The 21,655-nt window shown below is 52.7% G+C and overlaps 3 protein-coding genes across 3 annotated transcripts; 1 reads left to right on the forward strand and 2 right to left on the reverse strand.

Annotated features, from left to right (window-relative positions):
* Window positions 1-10: 10 nt before the first annotated feature.
* Window positions 11-2,602, forward strand: LOC120762965 (omega-hydroxyceramide transacylase-like). The gene is made up of 4 exons (XM_040085937.1): window positions 11-14; window positions 521-741; window positions 1,411-1,476; window positions 2,372-2,602. Exons 1-4 carry the CDS (start codon window positions 11-13, stop codon window positions 2,600-2,602), a joined length of 522 nt encoding a protein of 173 aa, XP_039941871.1.
* Window positions 2,603-7,797: 5,195 nt separating this feature from the next.
* On the reverse strand, window positions 7,798-15,846 carry PNPLA1 (patatin like phospholipase domain containing 1). The gene is made up of 9 exons (XM_040085719.2): window positions 15,518-15,846; window positions 12,486-12,718; window positions 11,388-11,453; window positions 9,858-10,070; window positions 9,383-9,443; window positions 9,163-9,303; window positions 8,819-8,912; window positions 8,437-8,550; window positions 7,798-7,898 (listed from the first exon to the last, which is right to left on the reverse strand). The coding sequence occupies exons 1-9, from the start codon at window positions 15,717-15,719 to the stop codon at window positions 7,895-7,897; spliced, it is 1,128 nt and encodes a 375-aa protein (XP_039941653.1). The 5' UTR covers window positions 15,720-15,846; the 3' UTR covers window positions 7,798-7,894.
* A 4,012-nt stretch (window positions 15,847-19,858) lies between these two features.
* BCL2L14 (BCL2 like 14) lies at window positions 19,859-20,839 on the reverse strand. Its single transcript, XM_040085807.2, has 2 exons — window positions 20,462-20,839; window positions 19,859-20,220 (listed from the first exon to the last, which is right to left on the reverse strand). The coding sequence occupies exons 1-2, from the start codon at window positions 20,678-20,680 to the stop codon at window positions 20,176-20,178; spliced, it is 264 nt and encodes an 87-aa protein (XP_039941741.1). The 5' UTR covers window positions 20,681-20,839; the 3' UTR covers window positions 19,859-20,175.
* Between the last annotated feature and the right edge of the window lie 816 nt (window positions 20,840-21,655).

Genomic DNA, 21,655 nt, shown 5'->3' on the forward strand with positions numbered 1-21,655 from the left:
AGTGGAAAACATGGGTAAATTAAGCAGCACAGAAAAGACAGAGTAGATGTAGTCATTGCATCTTATTAACTGGAATTAATGGCAAGCATCTCTAATCAAAGAAACATAGGTTCTCCCTGATAAGGCATTTGGGATTGCTGTTAGATTCCCAAAACAATAAAGGGAAAGAAATCACATTAGCAGGACATAGATGCAGAGCTAACAGGAGGAAATGTTATACAAAGGCCTCCTGTCAGTTTTCTCCCATATGTCCAAAAACTTTTAAGATGCCTTGTCCAGAAAATGGGGAGAAATGGGGAAAGACAACAAAATACTTCTGCCTCCTGCAATATTGAAAGTCCTTGGAAAAGTTGGGTCAACACATTGGAGCTTCAGCCCTTATGAAAACAATGGCTCTAAAGGAGCATTTAGCAGCCAGATAAAATACCCCTTTCCCAGGTGGAAGTGTAGCTCAGAAAGTACATAAATAACAATAAAAGGGATGTAGAACGATTGCTTTATTTGCTTTGCTTTCCTTCAGATGAGATAACAGAGTATGTCTTCAGTCATCTGAAACCCACACTCTGGGGGCTGGCCCCTGGAGGAGGGATACAAAGACTCATAAGGGACACCTTACAGAAATTCCTGCCTCCAAATGCCCACGAGCTGGTGTCTGGAAAGCTGCACATTGTCCTCACCCGCCTGCACGACTGGAGAAGTGTGACAGTGTCTGAGTTTGCCTCCAAGGAGGAGCTGATTCAGGTGGGAGCAGCCACAGCCGCCCCGTGAGGGAGGAGCTGGGTGACATTTGCTGCCTGGCCTTGTCCCACAGCACAAAACCACAGAATTGTTTGGGTTGGATGGGAGCTCAAAGCTCATCCCGTTCCAGCCCTGTCATGGGCAGGGGCACCCTCCACTGCGCCAGGCTGCTCCAAGCCCAGTCCAACCTGGCCTTGGATGCTTCCAGGGATGCAGGGGCAGCCACAGCTTCTCTGGGCACCCTGTGCCAGGGCCTCAACACTCTCATGGTAAAAAATATCTTCCCAATATCTAAATCTCCCCCCTTGTAATTAGAAACCATCACCTCTTGTCTTATCCTAACAGGCCCTGGTCCATTCTTGTCCATGCCATGATTTCTATCCTTGACACCCTCTGAATCCACACAAGCTGTAATAATTCTTAAAACTCAGTCCTTTTGATTGCTGTCTGAGTTACCCTGATCATGCAGGGAGCAGATTGAGGCATTTCACAGGTTCCCTTCCTACTTCTCTGCCCCAGCTGTGGGTATCAGACGTGGTCTGGTGCCCATTACTCAGTGGTGCTCAATAACCCAGCGGAGGGGCCCTGTCTTGGCATTCACCGATGAGCCACCACTCCCAAAGGCAACGCTTTCCATGGATTTTCACTCACCTCTGTCCTTCTCACCCACAGGCTGTGCTGTGCAGCTGCTTCATCCCGCTGTATTTTGGGTTTTCCCCTCCAAGGTTCCGTGGGGTGGTGAGTAGCTTTGTGGTCTGGAGACCCTGTCCCAGCTCATGCCCAGGGCCCCTCCAGCCTCTGTCCTTTCTCCAGTGGTGGCATTAAGGATGTTTCTACCTGTGTTTGCCACCAACGGAGCTCAAGGCTGGGTTCCCCCAGTGCCTGCAGAGGGAAGAACAGGGCCCCAAAATCTGACCTCACTGCAGACAGGACTATGCTTCTCGCAGAACTGTCCATCTTCCCCCGTACCTGGGGTTGTCTCAGCTCCTTTCTGCTGCACTTTCCTCCCAGTTTCATTGCAGTATTTTTTTGGCTGGAGGGGATGGGGCCGGGTGTGGACCTGGAGCAGGGGAGCAGCGGGTGGGGCTGTTCCCTGCAAGGGGATCTCAGGTGTTACCCTGATTTTTCTGAGGTTTTCTGAGCCTTTTGATTTTCTTTAATGGAGTCAGATAATTTTAGTTATTGTACAATATTAAGAGCAGTTTTCTACCTTTCTCACAGATGTAACATAAACAAATCCTTTGTTTTTCATTCTCTGTCCTTTGTTTGCATATTTCTAACCTGAAAACAATTGTAACTGACAATTGGTCTGGCCACTGAGGCTGAGGGGTGGAAACCCCAAAAAGCCAATCTTCTGCTAGACCTACAAATGTATAAAAAGTAAAGAATGAACAAAGGGGTCTCTCTTCTTCTCTCTGCTCTCTCAGCTGTGAGCTGGGTTCAGAAGGACCTCTGTGAAAATCTCTTGTCCGTGTGTGACTGCTTTGTGTGTCTCAGTGACACTCAGGAGCCCCAGAACCTCAGCCCGGTGCGGCTCTGGGTGGGGAGCAAGGCCCACATTTGCCCATGTGAGCAGCACAGCTCTCTCTGCCGAGGGGAAGGCTCAGGGCTCCCTGTTTGTTTTGTCTCCCAGCGCTACGTGGACGGGGAGCTGGCCATGTGGAGAGCAGACTTCGTGTCCCGCAGCACCATCACCATCTCGGCCTTAGCCGGCGAATACGACATCTGCCCCAAGGACGGCCCAGCCGCCTTCTTGACCTTCCAGCTCTCTGATTGTATCTTACAGATCTCGAAAACGAACATCGGCCGCTTAGTGTACATTTTTCAGCCTCCCTCACGTCAGGTGAGCTGCTGCTCCGGGTAGCCAGAGCCACGAGCCCCCCGCAGCAGCCCAGCTGCCCTCACTGCCACCTCCTCCTGCAGGTCATGGAACAATTTTTTACCCAGGGCTACCAGGACACGGTCTCCTTCCTAAAAAGGCTCAGTAAGTGACTGGGGGTGGGGACAGGTAGGTTGGGTGCTTCCCTTTGGTTTGCTGTCACAAGGTAAGAGATGCTGCCTCCGTGACTGGGGCAGAGAAATGCCTGTATTCCTGGCACTGCAGGATTACTTGAGTAATCATGGATTACTTGAGCCCTGGCCTCTCCTGAAGCACCCTCTGGAGCCACACTCCGCTTTTCTTTGCCACACTGGGCATGACAGAGCTTTTTCCCAGGACCTCTAGACAGAAGCACAGGCTCAGGTGCCCTGTGTGGTGTTTGATAAGCCCGTGATGCACAGAGCAGCAATGTTTGGTGATCCCTGAGCCCTGGGGTCATCAGTATCCCTGATTTCCAGTCAGCACAGGTCATCCCTCACACTAGTGCAGACCTGGCAGTTCAGCAACAAGCAGTGAGAGCTGGAATCTCTTCCCACCAGGGGATTTCCAGGTGAATTACTTTGAGGGCTTCACACTTTCCTTGGCCAATGAATCAAATCAGGAAGGTGAGGAGACTCTGCGCCTGAAGCCACAAGAGAGGGTTCTTCACTCCAGAGCCACAAATCATGAGGATGACATGAAAGAGAATCCCAGGATCAGCCAGGCAGCAGATGAAGAGGAATAAGGAGCCCCACACCATCTTCTCCGCCCCCAGGAAGGTAAAGAACCAGCACTTCCTTTACCCCATCACTTTTCAAGTGACACTTGCCCAGGGCTGTCAGTGCCCAAGGAGCCTCTGGGGCAGGTGAGAACATCAGGAATGGGAGAAAGCTCCCTCTCAGGTCAGGGGTTAGGAGTGAGGCCTCACACAGAGCCCTCACCCTCGATTTGGGTGAGCACTGAGGGCTTCATTTGTGCCTGGGTCAGAAGGGCTCTGTGGAGAAGGAGCTCTTTCCATGGAGAGGCCATGTATTCACTCACCCTGTGAGGTAAGAGCATGTTCTGCCCACACATCCCTTCATTAAGGGTGTCTCAAGGGTTCAAGCTGCCTTTGCTGTGCCAGCCAAATCCAAACTTTTCCTTAGAAGCTCCGGCTGCAGCCACAAAAATACTTATTGCAAGGAAAGCATATTATAGCTGTGGGTAAACGTCTTGCTGTATCATTTTCAAGCCAACACAAGGCAGGTTTAAATCCAAAACTTATCATTTTCTGCAAAATTATGCCTGCTCCCATTTTAGTTTTGCATGGAAAACCAGTGAATCCTCAGCATTTCAGTTTGCAGTTGCTAAAAAATACAAAGAAACATCTGATGAAATGCAATCTTTCTTTCAATTTCATTCTTTATTTTCTCTTTCCTTCTGAGTCTTTCAACATTTCAGAAGTCATCAGCTTAAGAAAAATTACACAGCTTTTTCCACATGACAATTCTTTAAAATGTAGCCACAAAAATGAAACAAAAAGAGAGAAATGACACAATCTGCTATATGAAGGGGGCCCATAACAAATGAGGAATATAAAGGGGAAAGAATAGGACTGTTACCATTCCAGATCGAAAAAGAAAAGCTTGGAAAACAAAATGGAAGCAAGAAAAATACTTCCTTTGGAAACAAACCAACTCTAGACCCACTAAGAAATGCAGGACACAGTGTTAGGCTGTAGAAGTTGCTCTCCTTGTTGCTTTTTTAAAGGCTCCATCGGTCTGAGCTGTGTGGAGCTTTTGGAAGGAACAAGGTGAGAATGAGGTTTCTTTGGATGTTGGGCAGCTCTGGGCTCTCAGGAATTTCTGTCTCTGGTTTGCAGCTGAGCTGCAGCGTTTTTGACCAGCCTCAGGTGAAAAACTCCTCCTGTGGGAGCAATCAAGCCTCATTGGTAAGGCCAGAGAGCAATCAAGGTGTGAGTCCAGAGCAGAAGCACATCAGATTTCCCCATTCTGGGAAGGAAAAGCCCTACTGGTGAAGGCCAGGAAAAGGCTCTTTCACAGTTTGTCTGTGCAATGTTAGGATATCATTGATGCTACCAAAGCAGCAGGGGGATAAACTTGTGAACAGCTTGTACCTGATTTCTTGAACAAGTGACATTTCCTGAGGACAAGTGTCTGGAGCCTGCAATCCCACAAAGCTCAGGCTGCTTTAGCAGGTTATCCACAAGGACTTGCCTCTTATCCATGTGCCCAGCAGGACAATTGCACAAGGAATTGCCCCCCCTTAGCACCCAGACTGGAAACAGAGTCTGGCATAAAGCACCTGCAGCCAACAGCCAGAGCCACAGGCAGGACTGGGCACGTGCTTGGCTTTGTTGGGCTCGGTTCCATGGATCAGACTCAAGGACTCTTCCCGCTAGACCTGCAGTGCGATCCAGCTCCAGAGGGAGCTCTGCTGTCTTGGGTTGTCTCCAGACTCTCATCCCATCCACCTCAGGCTTCACATTTCTGCTGAGTTCGAAGCAGAGTGAGACAAGCAACAGGACAGGGGTACAAGGGTAATAATCTGAGGATACCAAACCCCTCCAGACAGCAGGAGGAAGGCAAGCAGCTCTGACCAGGCACTTGAATCCAGTTTGTCCCACAGGAATTGCCGGAAGTGTCTGTCAGACTGACCAAGGTGGTTTTTTTCCCTTTAGGGCCGGCTTGGCCACAGAAGAGCATTTCTGACCCTGCTGCTGCCTTTGGCCCCAGTTTATGCTTTAACAAGGCAATGAGGAACTTGGATCCCAGCCTGAAGGCTGAGCCTGACCTGCCCCAAGGAGCACAAGGACTGTGCCAGCAATGCCACAGCCCCCGGAAGATTCCCAGGAACTGCCCCTAGAGGAGGCATTCCAGGCTGGTTCTGTCCTGACTGGGTGCAGCTGGGGTTCCCACTTTGCTTCCTTGGGGTGAAACAAGCTCCTGCAGAAGATGATTCCAATCAATGCCAAACTTTGCCTCTATCCATTGCCTCTGGCAAAGCCTCCATTGCCATTAGCTCTAAGCTCATGTCTCCAAGAGGAGACAGCACCAGCTCTGCTAGCTTGAAAAGATGAGGGATTAATAAAGCAAAACCCAGCTGATTTGAATACTGAATTGTTAAATACTTATTTCTTGCTAATTCCTGCAGGTTTGGAGCAGGAGGGTTCTGTGCTGAGACCGTTTTAGTTTGGGGGTTCCCTGCAGATTGATTTTTGTTAAAGTTCTCAAAGTTCCACTAATTGTTTTTGATCAAGCACCACATGGGGCATGTGGGATACACTGGGCAGCTCAAACTGTGCTCCTGTTTGTGGCTGAGGTTTGCAGATGCATTTAGTGGATTTGGAAGTCCAATTCCTAGATGACAATTTTGGGGGGATTTTAATGCCTATTTCAGTAGGATACCTGCCTCAGGCTGACTGAAATGGTGATATCCTGCCTGGAGTGGGGATGGTGCTTGCAGCAGCCTGGAGAAGGAGCTGCTGGATGAGTGGGAGGGAGCAGAGGTGCAAAAGCAAATGCTGGGCTGGTTGTCCCTGCCTGAGGTGGGCTGGGTGTTTCCCAGCCTTCCACTTTGCCCTGTAGCAGGAACAGCTGGATTGAGCAGCCTGGCTTTGGCTGCAGTGCTTGGGAGGTGTAAATCCATCCAGGATGTATGGAAGACAGGAGCAGACAGGATCCAATGCAAACGGGATCCATCAAAATGGGCCAGAAAGTTATAAGGGGACTGGAGCACCTTCCCTAAGGAGACAGGCTGAGAAAGCTGGGGCTGTTCAGCCAGGAGAAGAGAAGGCTGTGTGGAGACCTCACAGCCCCTTCGAGGATCTGAAGAGGCTACAGGGAAGCTGGAGAGGGACCTCTCATCAGGAACTGGAGGGACACAACAAGGCTCAACAGCTTCCCACTGCCAGAGCGCAGGGTTAGATGGGATATTGGGAAGGAATTGTTCCCTGTGAGCGTGGGGAGGTGCTCAGGGTACTCAGGGAAGCTGTGGCTGCCCCTGGATCCCTGGCAGTGTCCAAGGCCAGGTGGGACAGGGCTCAGAGCAAACTGGAATATCGAAGGTGTCCCTGCTATGGCAGGGGGTGGAACTGGGTGATCTTTAAGGTCCTTTTTAACCCAAACCATTTAATAATTCTATGAAATAAGCATCCAGGTTTCTTTTAGCAAACTCATTCCAGACAAACTATTCCCAGGTCACCGATTTCAACCAAAGATGGCAGAACACAGGACATTATTCTTTCACACAGCCCTCCTAGTTAACTTTGAGTCTGCTTACATCAAAGCTCCCTTCAGCTACTCCCCACATCCATTCCTGCAGTCTCCACGGCCCTTTGGATGAAACTTCCCTCTGTTCCATTGTGCAATTAAACAGGCTGTTTACTCTAATAAACAGCTGCTGCTGTTGGGATCCATTTGTTGCCTGTAGGGAACCAACAAACAGGGGAGACACCGATGGGGCAAAGCCAATCACAGCCTCTGATATGCAGCACGGATTTGGGATAATTAAGAGCGCTGCCAATTAATTCTGTGTGCAGACCAGTGACACAGGGTGCATTTCTTGGGCCATGCGCTGTGTGTGGCCATGAGTTACAGACAATTGCAGGAGAAGAACTCAGGTATTTGTGAAATGTGAGGAGAAGCAGCCTGCAGGACTCGGAAGTAGGGGGAAGTTGATCTTTCGATTTCTCCATCCTTCTGCACAGCTGCAAGTTCCAGGGGGATCCAAATGCACTCCCACCTCCACAGGCAGGAGAAGCAAGGCTATGGGGAGGTGTGAAGCTCAAGAATTGATAATTGGTAAAAAAACTTCAGGGAACTGTAGAGAAATTAGTTCCTGCCCAGTATGAGGATCCCTAAGGCTTCTCTCTCTCTCTCTCTCTGAGGAATCTCTCTGGAAGTTTTTGAGTGGGAAGAAAACACATGAAACAGGGGCAACTGCCCGGCCTGTAATCTGCATTAAAGCAGGGGAGGATGCTGCTGGTGGGGAGGAGATGGAGTGGGCAGGGAAGGGGCTGAGGTCTGCAGGTGAAGCTGCCCCGTGGCCCCTGCAGCCTGGGGTGGGTCCCAGGAGCAGCACCAGAGCTTTGCCTTGGCCATCGTGGAAAAGCAGGAGAGGCCTGAGGAGGGGCACTGCAGTGGCAGCACCGCAGGCAGAACCAGACAGGTTCTGAAGAAAAAAAACTTCCCAAAGATTCCCTGGAGAACCAGCAGCCGTGCTGGTGTGTGCTGGTGTTGTCCATCGCATTCCAAAGCAGTGCTGGAGACCCCCAGGGCCCTGCTGGGACAATCCTTGTTACCTGTGGGAACAAGGAGAGAGTGAGGCAGGGCCGAGGCACTGACAGGGATGAGCAGCCCCAGGAATGGAATGTTTGACTCCAAAGGGCTTTCTCTAGGCTGAGGAATTTGCAGCTGTCTCAGGGAGAAATCAATTCAAGGCTCTTGGACAGCTGCACAGGAGGGAACTCACAAGCAGATTTTGAGGGGATATGCCTTAAATCCCTGAGAGCTCAGTGCCAGAACTTCTCTCAGGATCTTGGTGAATGTGCCTGGTGTCCTGCCAGGACAGAGCCCAGCAGATAAATACCTGGAACACGAATGTATTGCCGTGGGGAGGTGGCACTAAGCTGGTTTGTAGCTTCTTTGAGATAGCAAAATAATATCACAGGGATTAAAAAACAATTTAAAAGCAGCTACTTTTAATGTGGGCTACTCCAGATTTGGAGGTTTTTAGCCACATTCAGCATCAGTGACCCAGTAGGTGAGGTTCCCAAAGGTTTCCCTGCTCTGCACCCTGCTCTCTTTATGCTGAGGGTCTGCAGCCCCCCAGCCCCTCACCTCCTCCTGTCCACGGCTGTCTTTAGCAAACCAGGCACCAGGGTTTGGAGGAGCTTGTGGAGTCGTTGTAGCAGGGAGCTGACACCTTCCAGCAGCCCCCACACCTTCTTCACCCTGCAAAATCAAAGTACACAGGCTGAGTTTAATGACGGCTAAAGGCAGCAGAAGGGGAGGGTGTTCATGGCAAGTGCACACTGGAATAATCTTTTCCATAACCAAGAGATCCTGTGGCATTCCCACCAGCCGTGGGATCTCTCCCTGGGATCTTGCTTTCAGGGAACACCAGATCCCTCCGTGTGTCCCTTCAGCAGCCTCACCACTGCCAAAGGCACAGCCCCTGGTTTGTGTGTCATTCCCTAGCGCCTCTCTTGGAAGTCCTTACCCCTTCCTGAACAAGGCTGGGAGCCTGTACGGCTGCAGCAGGACCTTCGCCAGCGGGTCCTGCAGTCCATTCACCTGCTCCTTCTTCCACAAGCCTGCACCAGGAATGACAGCACAGAAGGAAACGAAGACCAGTAATTACAAACAACAAAATAAATGCAATAACTCCTCTTGTCCAGCTCAGGTAGGGGCTGAAGCCCAGAGTCCAGCTGGAGCCACTCTTACAAAGTCTCTTTGCAACAGAAATATTTAATCAAATAACTCAGTAATATCCTAAATACAACACTGCTGCTCTTGAAGGCTGCACCAGCCCCAAACCCAAGCTGAGCACCCCAAATCCTCTACCTGGCAGGAAGAAAGGGGTCAGGCACTGAGGGACCCTTTTGTACAGGCCGGGGTGTGTCCCGTTGGATTTTCCAGAGTCATTCTTCCCACAGGTGCTGCCGAAGCGGAAATTGCCATCGAAGTAGTTAAAGCCAAAGGCATCTGGGAGACACGGAGAGACAGGGATGATGTTTGTCTGTGTCACACCGAGGTGCCCCTCGGGTCCTGGGGTGCCACTTACTGTTCCTGTACAGGAAAAGGGCAGTGTCCTGGTACCCCTGGGAGAAGATGTCGTTCAAGACCTGCAAGGAGAAACACTTGAGGTCACTAAAGAGCTCTGACCCCAGGACCTATCCAAAGCTGTTTGACTGTGGAGGGTTGGGATGGCCCATTTGGGAAGGCAGCAAGCACTGGTTGGTTTCCGACCACCACAGCATCGGTCAGAGAAACACAGAATGGTTTGGGTTGGAAGGGACCTTGGAGATCACCTGGTTTTGTCTGGTCCGTTGAAGGTTGTGGACCTCATCCCAGGGTGGCCACCCATCAGCAGTGTCCCTTCCCCAAAATGTACTGCAAAAACAATGGGTGCTGCCCCCTCCCTCTGAAATCCCATTAATTAACAGTGGAGATTGAGCTGAACCTTAAATCTCGAGAAGGCAGGAACAGCGTTAATCTTTTCACCAAAACTAAGCTGGGAGAAGTCCTGGTGGGCTCACCATGGTGCTGGGTGGAAAGAGAGCGTAGCTGATCCTGCACAGGTTCTCTATGGAGATCTGGATGCTGCCGTTGAAGATCTGGAAGCAGAAGAAGATGGCGGGGCAGTCGCGGGGGCAGATGTCCAGCTCGCCGGTGAACGGGGACACGGTGATCACAGGCTCCTCCAGGCTGGACACGGGCTGCAGGCCCGTGAAACCTCCGTCCACGTAGCGCTGGGGGAGGAGCAGAGGGAGGGTTGGCTTTGGGGACCTTTGCGGTGTCACTGAGTTGGGAGCCAGCAGCTGCACTCTGGTGACACTCCTGTCGTGAGCCCATCCCAGCTTGCCCTCCCTTCCCACTTCTTGTCCCACCTGTGCTCTTTGTCCCTTTGCCAGCTCCTTCCCCTGCCCGGCCTGTGGCACCCAGCCAGCTCCTCGACCAGGCGCTGTAATCCACAGCCGTCGTTAAAATGGAAATATAATTATTTTCATTCACAAAGCTTTGTACAACAATTTTTGGCAGTCAGGAGTCAATTCAGACATCACCAAATGCATGGTGTTGCATAACTTTCAAGTCCTGAGCTCTCACGTTTAATAATTGCCTGCAGATTCATGGGGGATTACTCACTGGGCAAGGAAAATGACAATTGCTCTATTCCAGAAGGAATCTGGATTTACCACCCGCCTCAGTGAGATTAGAAGTTGCAGCTGATGGAATTAAATGCTGATAAAGTATCATTGCAGAGGGGCCTCACAGAGCAATCACAGATCTGGGGATGGGTTGGGTGGGAAGGGACCTTTAAGCTCATCCAGTGCCACCCCCTGCCATGGGCAGGGACACCTTCCACTGTCCTAAGTTACTCCAAGCTATGTCCAACCTGGCCTTGGACACTTCCAGGGACCTTAGAGACCCTTCCAGTGCCTGAAGGGGCTCCAAGAGAGTTGAAGAGGGACTTTGGACAAGGGATGGAGTGACAGGACAAGGAGAATGGCTTCCCACTGCCATTAGGGTTAGATGGAATATTGGGAAGAAATCCTTCCCTGTGAGGGTGGTTGCCCAGAAAAGCTGTGGCTGCCCCAACCCTGAAAGTGGATGCACTGGAAAACACTGAGCTCCTCCTTCCCTTCCCTCAGACCAGCAGAGCGTGGAAGTGCTCAGGGCTCGGGGAGGACCCTCCCACGAGCTCTCGGTGTCTCAGCAGTGCAAGCCCAGCACCTGAGCCCAGGGGTGAACCTGCACTGCAGACAGGCCCTGCCAGGGTAACTGGGTTGTGTCTCAAGGTCCCCACTGTGGGCATCCTCTTATCTCAGAGATCTGCAAGATCACCCACACTCTGTCCATGGGAAAAGCAGGAGAGGGCTCTCCAGACAGCAATTCCACCCTGCTCTCATCTTAGGATGAGGTGAAGAATAAGCTGAAGGGCTTTATCTTCCTCCATCAACTAAAGGAAAAGCCTGGACACACCTATCCCTCCCTGGCCAGAGGAATGTAAAGTTCAAACCCAAGAACACCCTGCTGAGAGCGCGTGTTTTAGCAGAAATATCACTCACCACTCCTCGGTAGGATGGAGGGATGAATCCACAGTAAATTGGAAGAAAGCAGCTGCAGAGGAGAGCCTGGGGAGGAGAGAGATTGCAGAAGTCAGTGTTCCTGTCAAAGTTCTTCTGGATAAAAGCTGTTGACTTTGTGCCTGAAAATTCAGCCTTGTCAAAAGCTGGAACCAGGCTGTTGGTGCCACCTGGACTTTGCTGGGGACTGTGACAAGAAAGGCTTCAAGAAAGGGAAAATATCTGATTTCACTGAAGTGGGAACGCTTCTCTGGAGCAAGGCACAACACTGCATTTTTTTAATTTTATAACTGCCAGAATTAATAGTTGTAAATCGACATGTCTGTGTCCAACACTGCCCTTAGGTGGTGGCAAGCTGAAGCTTTGGGGCCAATTTCCATCTTTGCAGGGTTTTGGACAAAACCAAGACACCCTCACAAGGCATTCTCACCCTGCTGGGACCTGTCAGCGGTAAAACCACTGCTGGGCTGTTTGCAACCATTTCCCACCAACCTCCTCAGCTGGGAATGAGCACCCCAGGCTCCTGGGCTACCTGGAGGAGGCACCATGGGGTGAACTCCAACGTCTCCATGGAGTTTCCATCCTCCACTGTCTCCCTGGGACAAGGAACCCAGGACCTCATGGTCAGCTCTGTTAGGAGTTTACCCTGGGATCCCTCCCCCAGCAGACAATTTACTGGTTAATGAGCTGCTTGTTGTCCAGCAGCAGCTTTGCCCAGCTCTTTCCTCCCAGAAAGTGCTGAGGCAAGAAGGAAAACCATTGCCAGATGGCTGAGGAGAGACCTGTGGGGAGAGCTGAGAGGTCACATCAGCACTGACAGGGCTCTTTGCAAAGTCATTATTAGAGCCCCAACATCAGCTGTGCGAGGCTGGAAACAAACCTGCTGCTTTTTTAGCGTGATTTATTCCATCTGATCTTGGAACTCAAAACTGCCCCCAAGCTCATGGAGCCCATTGTGGTGGCACCACGGCTCTGGCAGAGCCTCCTGACTCTCTCCCCACCTCGGGTAGAAAACTGCAGGTAAAGCCACCAACAGCTGGGGTAGATCCTTCCCACAGCTCCAGAGGAAGGAATCCCTACCTGAATGAGCTCCTCCTTGGAGCTGAACTCCGAGGCCATGACGTTCTGGCCGTCCACCACCCGCGTCAGCGAGATGTGCAGCCGCCCCGAGGCCAGCAGGTAGGAATCCTCCGGCAGCATCCGCTGCAGGACAGCCCTGAGATTGGCCAGCAAGCTGCACTTGGGAGAGAGGGGGCCCAGGATGGTTTTCCTCACTTCTGTTGCCAGTGCAAAGAAAAACTCCTTTAGGTCATCTGAAACAGAGACGAGGGAAGGATGGAGACAAAGTCAATATCCCTGCTGCACTACCGGTTTTATTTTAAATCCTATTTTTAGCACTCCTCACAAATAAATCTTCTTGCTGCCCCTCTGTGTTACCCCAGGATGATACTGCTGCTACGGTGGGGGATGTGGTGGCAGGGCAGAAAGGGGGCCACGACCCCCATAATGTCCTCAAAGGACATCGTATCTTTGTGTGACCCCACTGGTGAAATCCCCACCTGCACCAGAGAAGGGGCCTCAAGATGTTCCTGGCTGGGATTAGGGAAAGGCTCCAGAGAGCCCCAGGAAGGTTATCTGAGTTATCCATGGCAATGTGACTTGCACAACACATTCCTGCCTTCCACCCCCGTTTTTCCAGGTGGGCAGCCCCAGGCTTTACAGAGAGGTGAGGATGAGGGGCACCTCTTCTGCTCAGGGCTTTCCTGCAAGCCGGCTGTCCTGGCTCCACATTGCCACATTGGGATCCCCGGCTCACCTGAGCTCCCCCTGGCAACCTCCGGGCAGGTGTTAATAGCCATGACATGTGTCTGCACATCCCAGGAGCCGGGTTAAAGGAGCAGCTCCCCGCTGAGGCCTCAGGAGACTCCAGGTTTTAAAGGTCTCACAGTGATGGGGAGGAAGAGGAGTGCAGCAAACTCCACAGGCAGCCTGATCCCATAGAGGGAACTTGGTGCCTTTGCTGATGTGAGGGAATATCCCACCTGGGGAGTTAAACTGCAGTGAAAGCTTATGCAGCACCAAAGCTGTGAGGAGCTGTCCTTGCACCCGGCTGGGCTCGCTGGGACCCTGCAGCAGCACGAGGCCACGGGCCTGGCTCAGCACCAGGGCTCTGTAGGGACAGAGGATTCCGTGCGGTCTCATGGGATTGTGTGGACAGACAGATGGATTAGGTGGGGTGTCCCAAAGGCAACTGGAGCAGCACGGGCATTAAGAGGGGTTATGTGTGCTTGAGCAGATGCTGAGGCCACGCAGGGCAACGGTTAACGCTGGGCGGGTTTGCAGTGAGGGGATGCTGAAAGAGCCGGACCTGCAGGGAGATGGGCCATGCCCAGGTCACTGTCTGGCTGCTCTGTGTCCTGGAAATGGGGCAAAACACGGAAAAACCACCCACACACTGCCGGGTAAGAGGTGAGAGCCAAGCCCAGCTTTGCAGGCTTTGGCTCTGGACGAGGCTTTGACTCGAGCGAGTACAGGATGAGCCTGGCAGCAATGTGACTGTCCCTGCCTGAACCAGCTTGGTGACAAGCATGTCCCCACGAGGTGACCGGTGTGGTCACAGAGGGCAGCCTGGCTCTGGGAGCTCAGAGCTCCTCAGCCAGCCTGGGGCAGGGCACAGGCGCCTGATTGCAGCCACCCCGTGGGACACCAGGCACACCTCTCACCTGCTTTTTGCCCCTATCGTCCCCAGTACAAATGTGACAGAGCTTGTGCCGCACCCATTTTCCTTGTTAGAAACCTGACCAGAGTCATCACTATCCAAAGTGTCTTTTCTTCCTCTGGGGAAGATATTTTGGGCACAAGATCATCTTAGCCCCTCTAAGTGAATGGTGCCTTCCACGTCCAGGGAATCAGATGCCCAGTTCAGCACTGGTGCCCCAGCAAGAGCAGTTGCCAGATGTATTTCTACTGCTGGACAGCCCCAGCTCCATCCATTACAGCAGCAGGAGGAATCAAAAATTTTTGGACCCTTTCTTATTTGCGGAGGAGTTCATCCCCATGTGGGCAGAAATGTTCTTTTCTGCCTTGTCTAAACATATTTGCCAATGTTTTGAATTATTTTTAGCTGCAGAAGAACAGTTCTGGCATCCACCAGGGGTTTCAGGAACTGTATGTCCCCTCCCAGCTTCCTCCATCATTATTTGCTCCCTAAAACCTTCTCCTCCATTGCTTGAAGGGGAACTTGGATCAGGCTTTAGACCCTTAAGTCTTGTGTATACTTGTTTACATGGGCACTAATTGGAAATATGGGACGATGTGATTATTAAAAGTGGATTAAGTACTCTGAATTAATTCTACACACGGAGGATCTTGTTGCTATGGGGGCCTGTTTCCACACTGTTGAAAGAGGATCAGAGGGAGGATCAGAGGAAAGCCCCTTTAGCAGCAACGAGAGGAATCCCAGCCCCAGGTTGGAGCAGACTGCTGTTCCTCCAGGAATATCCTGCTGACAAGCCCGTGAGCTTTAGCCACAGGGAAAGGTGCACCTGGAGCTGGGAATCACACCACATCTCCCCATGTTCTGGGAAGGTTGAGTGGGATAAACCAAAGTGACATGTAAGCACGGCTGTCAGCTCTATAGATACCTGTGGGACAGCCACTCGTGTCCCTTCATAGCTACGCATCCCAAGAAACCTCATCCGTAGGGAAAAGAGGGCTTTGCACGGGCAAATCCAGCCCCTGCAGCCACACAGACCGGCTTGGGACACATCTCAGCACCCCTCAGACCGCAGAGCACATCTGCTCCTCCAGCAGGAGCAGGAAAAGCAGCCAATGGAGCACAGGTGCACCCAGATTTCCCCCTGTAATTCCTGCCCGCCAGCTGAGCCGGGGAGCGCTCAAGGCTGTGAGAACCGGCTTTCTCACCTTACACCTCCCAAAACGGCACCGCGCCGGCTGCCAAGGCTGGCAGCACCTCGGGTTCCTGCAATGCCTCCTTACAGGGCGAGGAGGGTTCCAGCAGCCCCACCACCGCGCCAGCACCCCGCGGCATCACCCCTGGGTGCACGGAACAAAAGAGCTCCCGGGAGGACCCGAGGCCGCGGGTTTCTTACCGAGGCCGACGCCGCACACGACGGCGGCGGCGACGAGCGACCCGGCCGAGGAGCCGTAGACCTTGCAGGCGGACTTGAGGAGCTCGGGAGCCAACTCCAGCAGGGACTGCACCACCCCAACCTGGTACAGGGCCAGGAAGCCGCTGCCCGAAAAGGAGAGCGAGAACGGGGTGCTGGGGACCCGGAGATCCTCCACAGCCATCTCGGGTTCCGAGCGGCAGATCTGGCTCGAGGTCTCTGGTTGTCCTTTTTCACCAGGTGAAGCTCAGGCTCTCTTCTCCTCTGCTGTCTCCAGGCTCATGTCTGGCTGCAGAGGAGTCCAGAAGACGGATTTTCTGTCTCCTTTTGTGACAGCTCCCCGAGGCGTTGAGATTCACGAGCTATTTTAATTGCTGCCTGTGCTAAAAACAGAAATTTTCCCCTGATCAAAACAGCCCTTATAATCCTCAACCACAGCCAGCTCGGATGCTCAGGGCTCGATCAGGGCTCTCCTCTCATGCCAACGGGTCTGCAGTGCCCCAGGAGCCCTCCCAGAGAGGGTCCTGGTGTTATCGTGCCCGTCACACTTGGAAATGTCCGTGCAAAGATTCCCCTTTGTTTCACGCTTTCCTCATCAAAGGGTGTTTTCCTAAATTGGATCCTCCATCAATCCCAGCTTAGGCACAGCTCAGTGCTGAGTGAGTATAGGCTTGTATAAGACACTTAAAGCCAGAGGGTGTTACACAAGGGGTGGATGCAGGGCGTTACGCTGGGTTAGGTTTGGAAATATTCCTCATACTTGCTCCTTGTTGGAAGGGTTTTGCCCTTGCCTGACTCTTGTGTATTGTTTGCGTGGGGCAAAACCCAATGACTTGGATTTGTTTTTCTCTCCCCTCTCAGTAAGGCCCTACAGCAGCACCACGTTACCCAGACCTGTGGTTATTGAAGCAGAATCAAGCTGCCTTCGGTCTGTCTGCGTTGCCTGGGGGATAGTTATAAAACCAGGGAGAAATGCAGTAGATTCCTTGTCTTGTCAGCCTTAATGATCCAATGCTGCTGCCAACATACCGAACAAAAATTGCCATTTTAACAGATGTATTTATTAAGTACTGGTAAATATTGTGTCGTTCCTGTTGTCCAAATCCATAGAGCTGCACACTGAGAGGAAATATTCCATGGGTTGGAATCAGGGCTTTGTATACAACATGATGTGGGCATGTGGGTAAGGAACAAGGCTCTCCTTCCCTGTGTCCACGCACCAGCCTGGCCAGGACAGTTCAGGGATCCACAGCGTGGTCCCAGCATCCTGATACCGCCTTTGCAGTGCTGTTTCACCCCAAATTTTCATCCATTTTCCCCTGCCTTCTCCAGCTGTGACTGTGTCCCCAAGACAGGAATTGTAGCAGAGTTCCCCGCCCTGACATGCAAAACGTCCCTGGGTTGAAGTGTCACCAGGAGCTGCCCTTCAGCAGGTGGACGTTGCCTGGAAGCCCCCAGGTGAATGTCACAGCATGGCCAGGGCTGCTCTCTGGTGCTCCCTGGATGTCAGGACACGCAGGAGGAGGTTGCCAGCTCCAAGATATATCTAATGATGAATGGGATTATCCTGGAGGTGAACAACTGCCTGAATTAAGTTTTAGATCCACAGCCTTACAGGAGCCCCTAATTTCTTGACTTTCTTTTCCAGTGTCTGATGTTTCTCATGATCCCCTCGCTGGGTGAGTCTCCCACACACCCCAGCCTCTCCACCAGCCACCTGGAGATATCAAAGCTTGGATCTGTGTGACTCATGCCACTGGTTCCTCCAGCCCTTGGGAAAGCAAATCCCTTCATTTAGAGGATTTTCTTCCAGCACTGGCAGGTTCATGACAGACAAAACTACCACCTGTTGCTGTGACTGGTCCGGACACGCCAGGGCACTGGAAGTGCAGGGGGTTTGAATGCTGGGATGAGTTGTTCCCGTGCTCCCTGTGCATTGACTGTTCCTATTGTTCCCCTCAGCCCCACAGGAACTCCAGCAGGCTCTGCATAAAGAGGTGTAGGATGCTCCTGCTTCGCTCAGCCCTTGCACCTCCCAGCCCTGACTGCTGGCGTTTGGGGAAGGTACAAACGATCCCATGGGAGCTGCGTGATCCCACGCTCCTCTGTCCTGCACTCAGTCACGGGGGCTTTTCCAGGAGGGCCAAGGTGCCAAGTCTCCCCTGCAGCCTCCCCAGCTGCCAACACCACGGCCCGGGACAGCATCCAGAAGGTATCATCCTGCCTGGCTCAGTTCCATGCTCCTCGTAAGATGAAACCTTGTCATCATCCTCTTAGTGACAGCAAATTTTGCATTAATTGGCTCATTAAGTGCCGGGCTGATTTTGTAAGCTGCCCTGCCGCCCTGGCACTCCAGAGCAGCTCTGGGTGGGCTGGGGGCTGTGCAGGGCTGTGCTCTGCCCAGGCAGGATCAGAGCCCAGATGGCCAGTGTCTGGGATCCAGGGATTTTCCTCTCATTGTTTTGGGAAGCCACAACAGGGTGTTTAGGGAAGGATGAATGCTGAGAGCTGGAAAGGGCTCAAACCCCCAGGACTAATAACTTGCCCTCCTTAAAACCCTTCTTAATATCTTCAGTGGCCACAGGCAGTCAGGTCCCAATTTTATAACCAGGAGATTAATCCAAGGTGCTGCAATTGCTCACAGGAGGGGAACTGGGCTCCAAAAGCCACCAGCCCTGGGGTGCTGCACTGAGGCAGCTGTGGCTGCTCCCAACCTCACCCCGCCATGCCCAGCTGGAGCAGCATCCCTGTGCACTGGGTTGGGTTTTTTGGGAGCAGGAGCCTCCTGTGCAAGAGGCTGGGCTGGTTTGGCTCCTTGCTCCCCCAGCACTGGGTGGGAAAAGGTCCAGTGAGCAGAGGAGAGTGGTTCAGCTGTGGTGTTGGGAACAGCACAGGAGAAGGGAATGGGAGTTTTCCTCGCTGATGTTTCACCTGGCAGCTCCATCCCACGTGCTGATGGAAGGTGATATCCTCTGGGACAGAGGATATTTGGCTTTCCACCGGGAAGTCAGTGAGGAGACAGAGCCCTTTTCTGCTCCATGCAAATCCCAACCCAGCCCTGGCACCGCATGAGCTCAGATGCAAAACAAATTGGGGCATCCTGTGACCCTTTAACCACATCCCCAGCTCATCCCCAGCACCGGCTCGCCTGGTCCCAGCCCAGCACAGCCCCACGGGCTCGGGGCAGGGAACGGGAATGTCGGGGCTGTTGCAAACAGACGAGGGCGGTTTCAGCCTCTCCCACAGTAAAATCTCCTGGGCTGGCTCCCAGCCAAAAGGAATCGCGGTGCTGATGTTGCACTTGTTGTTGGCAGGACCCACGAGTGGGATTTAATGTTCTCCACACTCCTAATTACCCCGGGCTGAATTAGACACCCTGCAGGGTGTCCCCGCTCCCTCGGCAGGCGGTGACACAATCCTGTGTCTGTCAGACACTGTCCTGAAGGCTTTGGGGACGTGGTCAGGGTGGGGAAGGGCTGCCTCTGTCCTGCCAGGCTCTGCTCCCCCCTGTTCATTTACTCTGGGTTTTACAAGGACCGAGAAGGTCAGATCCTCTAGGACAGGAGGTGCTGGGCACAGCTGGGCTGTCACCAGTGGCCCATGGGGAACTGTCACCCCAAACGTAGCTGTGACACAGACCCACACGTTTGTTTGCCACCACCATCAGCTTCAACCCTCTGGAACATCCCTCCTGCACAATGCAAACCCCAAAACTTCATCTCCTTCACCCCTGCAGAGGAGATGCTCCTGGCTGGTGCCACCACAATGAGCCCTGGCAACCCAGCACCAGCCCAAGCTGCTTTAATCCATGGCCCTGCTTAGGGGTCTGGGCAAAGATTAGCTGGAAACATTCCCAGTGATTCGGCTGTAAATCGCTTTGGCATTTCACATCTTCTTAGAGCTCGTAGGTGAGACCCTGGCAGCCGTAAATCCCCTCAGCCCTCGAGGATGTTACAGCTCCTGCACCGCTTGGGAATGAGCTTTACCCAGTTCTTGGTGTCAGCTCAAGCTGCTCTGGGTTGTAAATCTCCTGCTGCTGGAAAGGGAGGGCCCATAAATTGTAGAAATGGCAGGACAACACTGTGTATGTGCTCTCAAAGTCCCTTCTGCCACTTGGAATTTGGCTGGAAAGGAGCAGCCCACAGCAGCTGGAGTAAAGTAAACATTATTCCGTCTCTAACACAACTCCCAGCAGACAAGCTTGGCTGGCATTTAGGCACCAATTTATTTGAGTTTTAGACTTTTTTTTTTCCCCCCCGAACTGGATTCTTGGCTGGTCGCAAACTACAAAATTATTATTACCACAAAAATTATGTTGCACATTCACAAATATATTTAGAAAAGCCGGTAAATAAATACATGTGCACAAACAGCAACAACCCCTGAGGTTCAACACAAGCGCTTGGCAGGAGCTACAATACAAATACTGGGTGAAATTTGGGCTCTGATTTCCAGACTCTTCGCCCCCAGCCAGGTGGGCTTCAAGCATTTCACACTGCTGGCAGTATCATGGGGGTTTTCCTTAGAAGATTTTAAATCCACAGCTCTGAAGTTCACCCCACATCCAGGTCACCACCAGGGATTGTCCTCCCGCCACTAAACGTCCATCCTTGGGTTCCCAGGCACCGTGGGGACTGGTGTCAGTCCGGGCTGTCACAGTGGTCTGTCCTGAGCTTTTCTCTCTTCTGCTGAGACAGAAGGAAACACTCTTAGAATCATGGAATACTTTGGATTGGAGGGGACCTTTAAAGCTCATCCAGTTCCACCCCCAGCCATGGGCAGGGACACCTTCCACCGTCCCAGGTTGCTCCAAGCCCCGTCCAACCTGTCCTGGAACACTTCCCCCGATGAGCAGCCGCATCTTCCCGGGGCACTTGCCCTGACTTGCTGCCGGGAGCTCAGCCCCAGGCTCGTGCCCCTCCTTACCTGCAGAATTTTGCCGTAGGGCGCAAAGGAATCGTCCAGGTAGCGGGTGCCGAAGCCCATGATCCTGTTCACTGCCTGGCTGCAGATCCCCGCCACCGTGGCCGTCAGATGGACCGTGTAGGCGAACTGGATCTCCTGGGGGTTCACGTTGGGCCTGCTGGCTGTCAGCTCCCGCTGGACGTAGGCGTCGGCCAGGTTCTTGAAGGAGCTGTAGGACATGTCCCTGAAGAACAGCTGCAGCCGTGCGTCCTCCCTCACCTGGGCGGGAGACAAGTGAGTGCAGCGGTGTGCTTTTTAGGTGTGGAGCTGCTGCCTGTATCCCAACAGGCATCTCCTGTGGAAAAGCTGCCTGGGAGGGATTCAGGCAGAGCAGCCAAGCTGACACATCCACACATTGCTCAGCAGAGGGAGGCGAGAAGGGCCTTTGTATGAAATCAGCTCCAGCAGAACAGAACAAAGCCCAGCTTTATTCTGGGCACCGAAGGGAAATCAGGAACAAAGAGCAGGCCGGGTGCTGTGCACAGGTTTGAGTACACGGGGTCAGCAGGCAACGGTCTGAGGGCACGAGGGCAGTGAAGGGACAGGGCAAGGTCAGTGACCTTCCTGCGCCGGTCACCCGGGATGCCACCGCCTACAGGGAGACGGGAAAGGAGAAACCACAGGAACCAGGGCCGCGGGGAGAGGAGAGCCCGGGGCAGAGCACAGCGTGCAAAGCACCAAGGGGAAGATCCTTTCTTTCAGTCCAGGCAGGGAAACTGTGGTGTTTCTTTCCAGGGGAGGACCCTGGGGATTGCCCCAGGGGGTTCCAGGGACTCCAGGAGTGAGGGAGGGAATGGCTCCGTGTGCCAGCCGAGTGCTGACACCTTCACTCCACACCGGGACAGACAGCCAGGCACCATCACACCCAGGCAAGGAATTTAAAGTTGCCATTTTCTTGATTTTTTTTTTTTTTCCCCCTGCCCTGGGGAAATCGATGGTGTTGCTGTATTTACTTTACAGCTTGGCCCAGATTCCCTCAGCCCCGTCCAGCTCTCTCACCTGCCTGTCCAGCTCATCTCCTGCACTCCGGAGCAGGGCAACGATTCTCTGGATGGCTTCATCTGGAGAGAGAGAGTGCAGGTTATCTCCAGCCCTTTCTCCAAGCCTCACACATCCAGATGCTCTGTTTAGTCCCCAGGGAAAATTCCTTGAGCA

This window comes from Hirundo rustica, chromosome 24 (assembly GCF_015227805.2).
Source record: "Hirundo rustica isolate bHirRus1 chromosome 24, bHirRus1.pri.v3, whole genome shotgun sequence".
In the NCBI taxonomy this organism is placed as follows: domain Eukaryota; kingdom Metazoa; phylum Chordata; class Aves; order Passeriformes; family Hirundinidae; genus Hirundo; species Hirundo rustica.

Coding starts and splice junctions, on each gene's coding strand:
- LOC120762965 (XM_040085937.1), top strand. Junction 742..1,410: donor CCAAGGAGGAGCTGATTCAG/GTGGGAGCAGCC, acceptor TCTCACCCACAG/GCTGTGCTGTGCAGCTGCTT. Junction 1,477..2,371: donor CTCCAAGGTTCCGTGGGGTG/GTGAGTAGCTTT, acceptor TTTGTCTCCCAG/CGCTACGTGGACGGGGAGCT.
- PNPLA1 (XM_040085719.2), bottom strand. CDS start 15,719: ATGGCTGTGGAGGATCTCCGGGTCCCCAGCACCCCGTTCTCGCTCTCC. Junction 12,719..15,517: donor CGTGTGCGGCGTCGGCCTCG/GTAAGAAACCCG, acceptor TCTCTGTTTCAG/ATGACCTAAAGGAGTTTTTC. Junction 8,551..8,818: donor CCAGCCTTGTTCAGGAAGGG/GTAAGGACTTCC, acceptor TTGATTTTGCAG/GGTGAAGAAGGTGTGGGGGC.
- BCL2L14 (XM_040085807.2), bottom strand. CDS start 20,680: ATGTCCTACAGCTCCTTCAAGAACCTGGCCGACGCCTACGTCCAGCGG. Junction 20,221..20,461: donor CCTACGGCAAAATTCTGCAG/GTAAGGAGGGGC, acceptor CTGTCTCAGCAG/AAGAGAGAAAAGCTCAGGAC.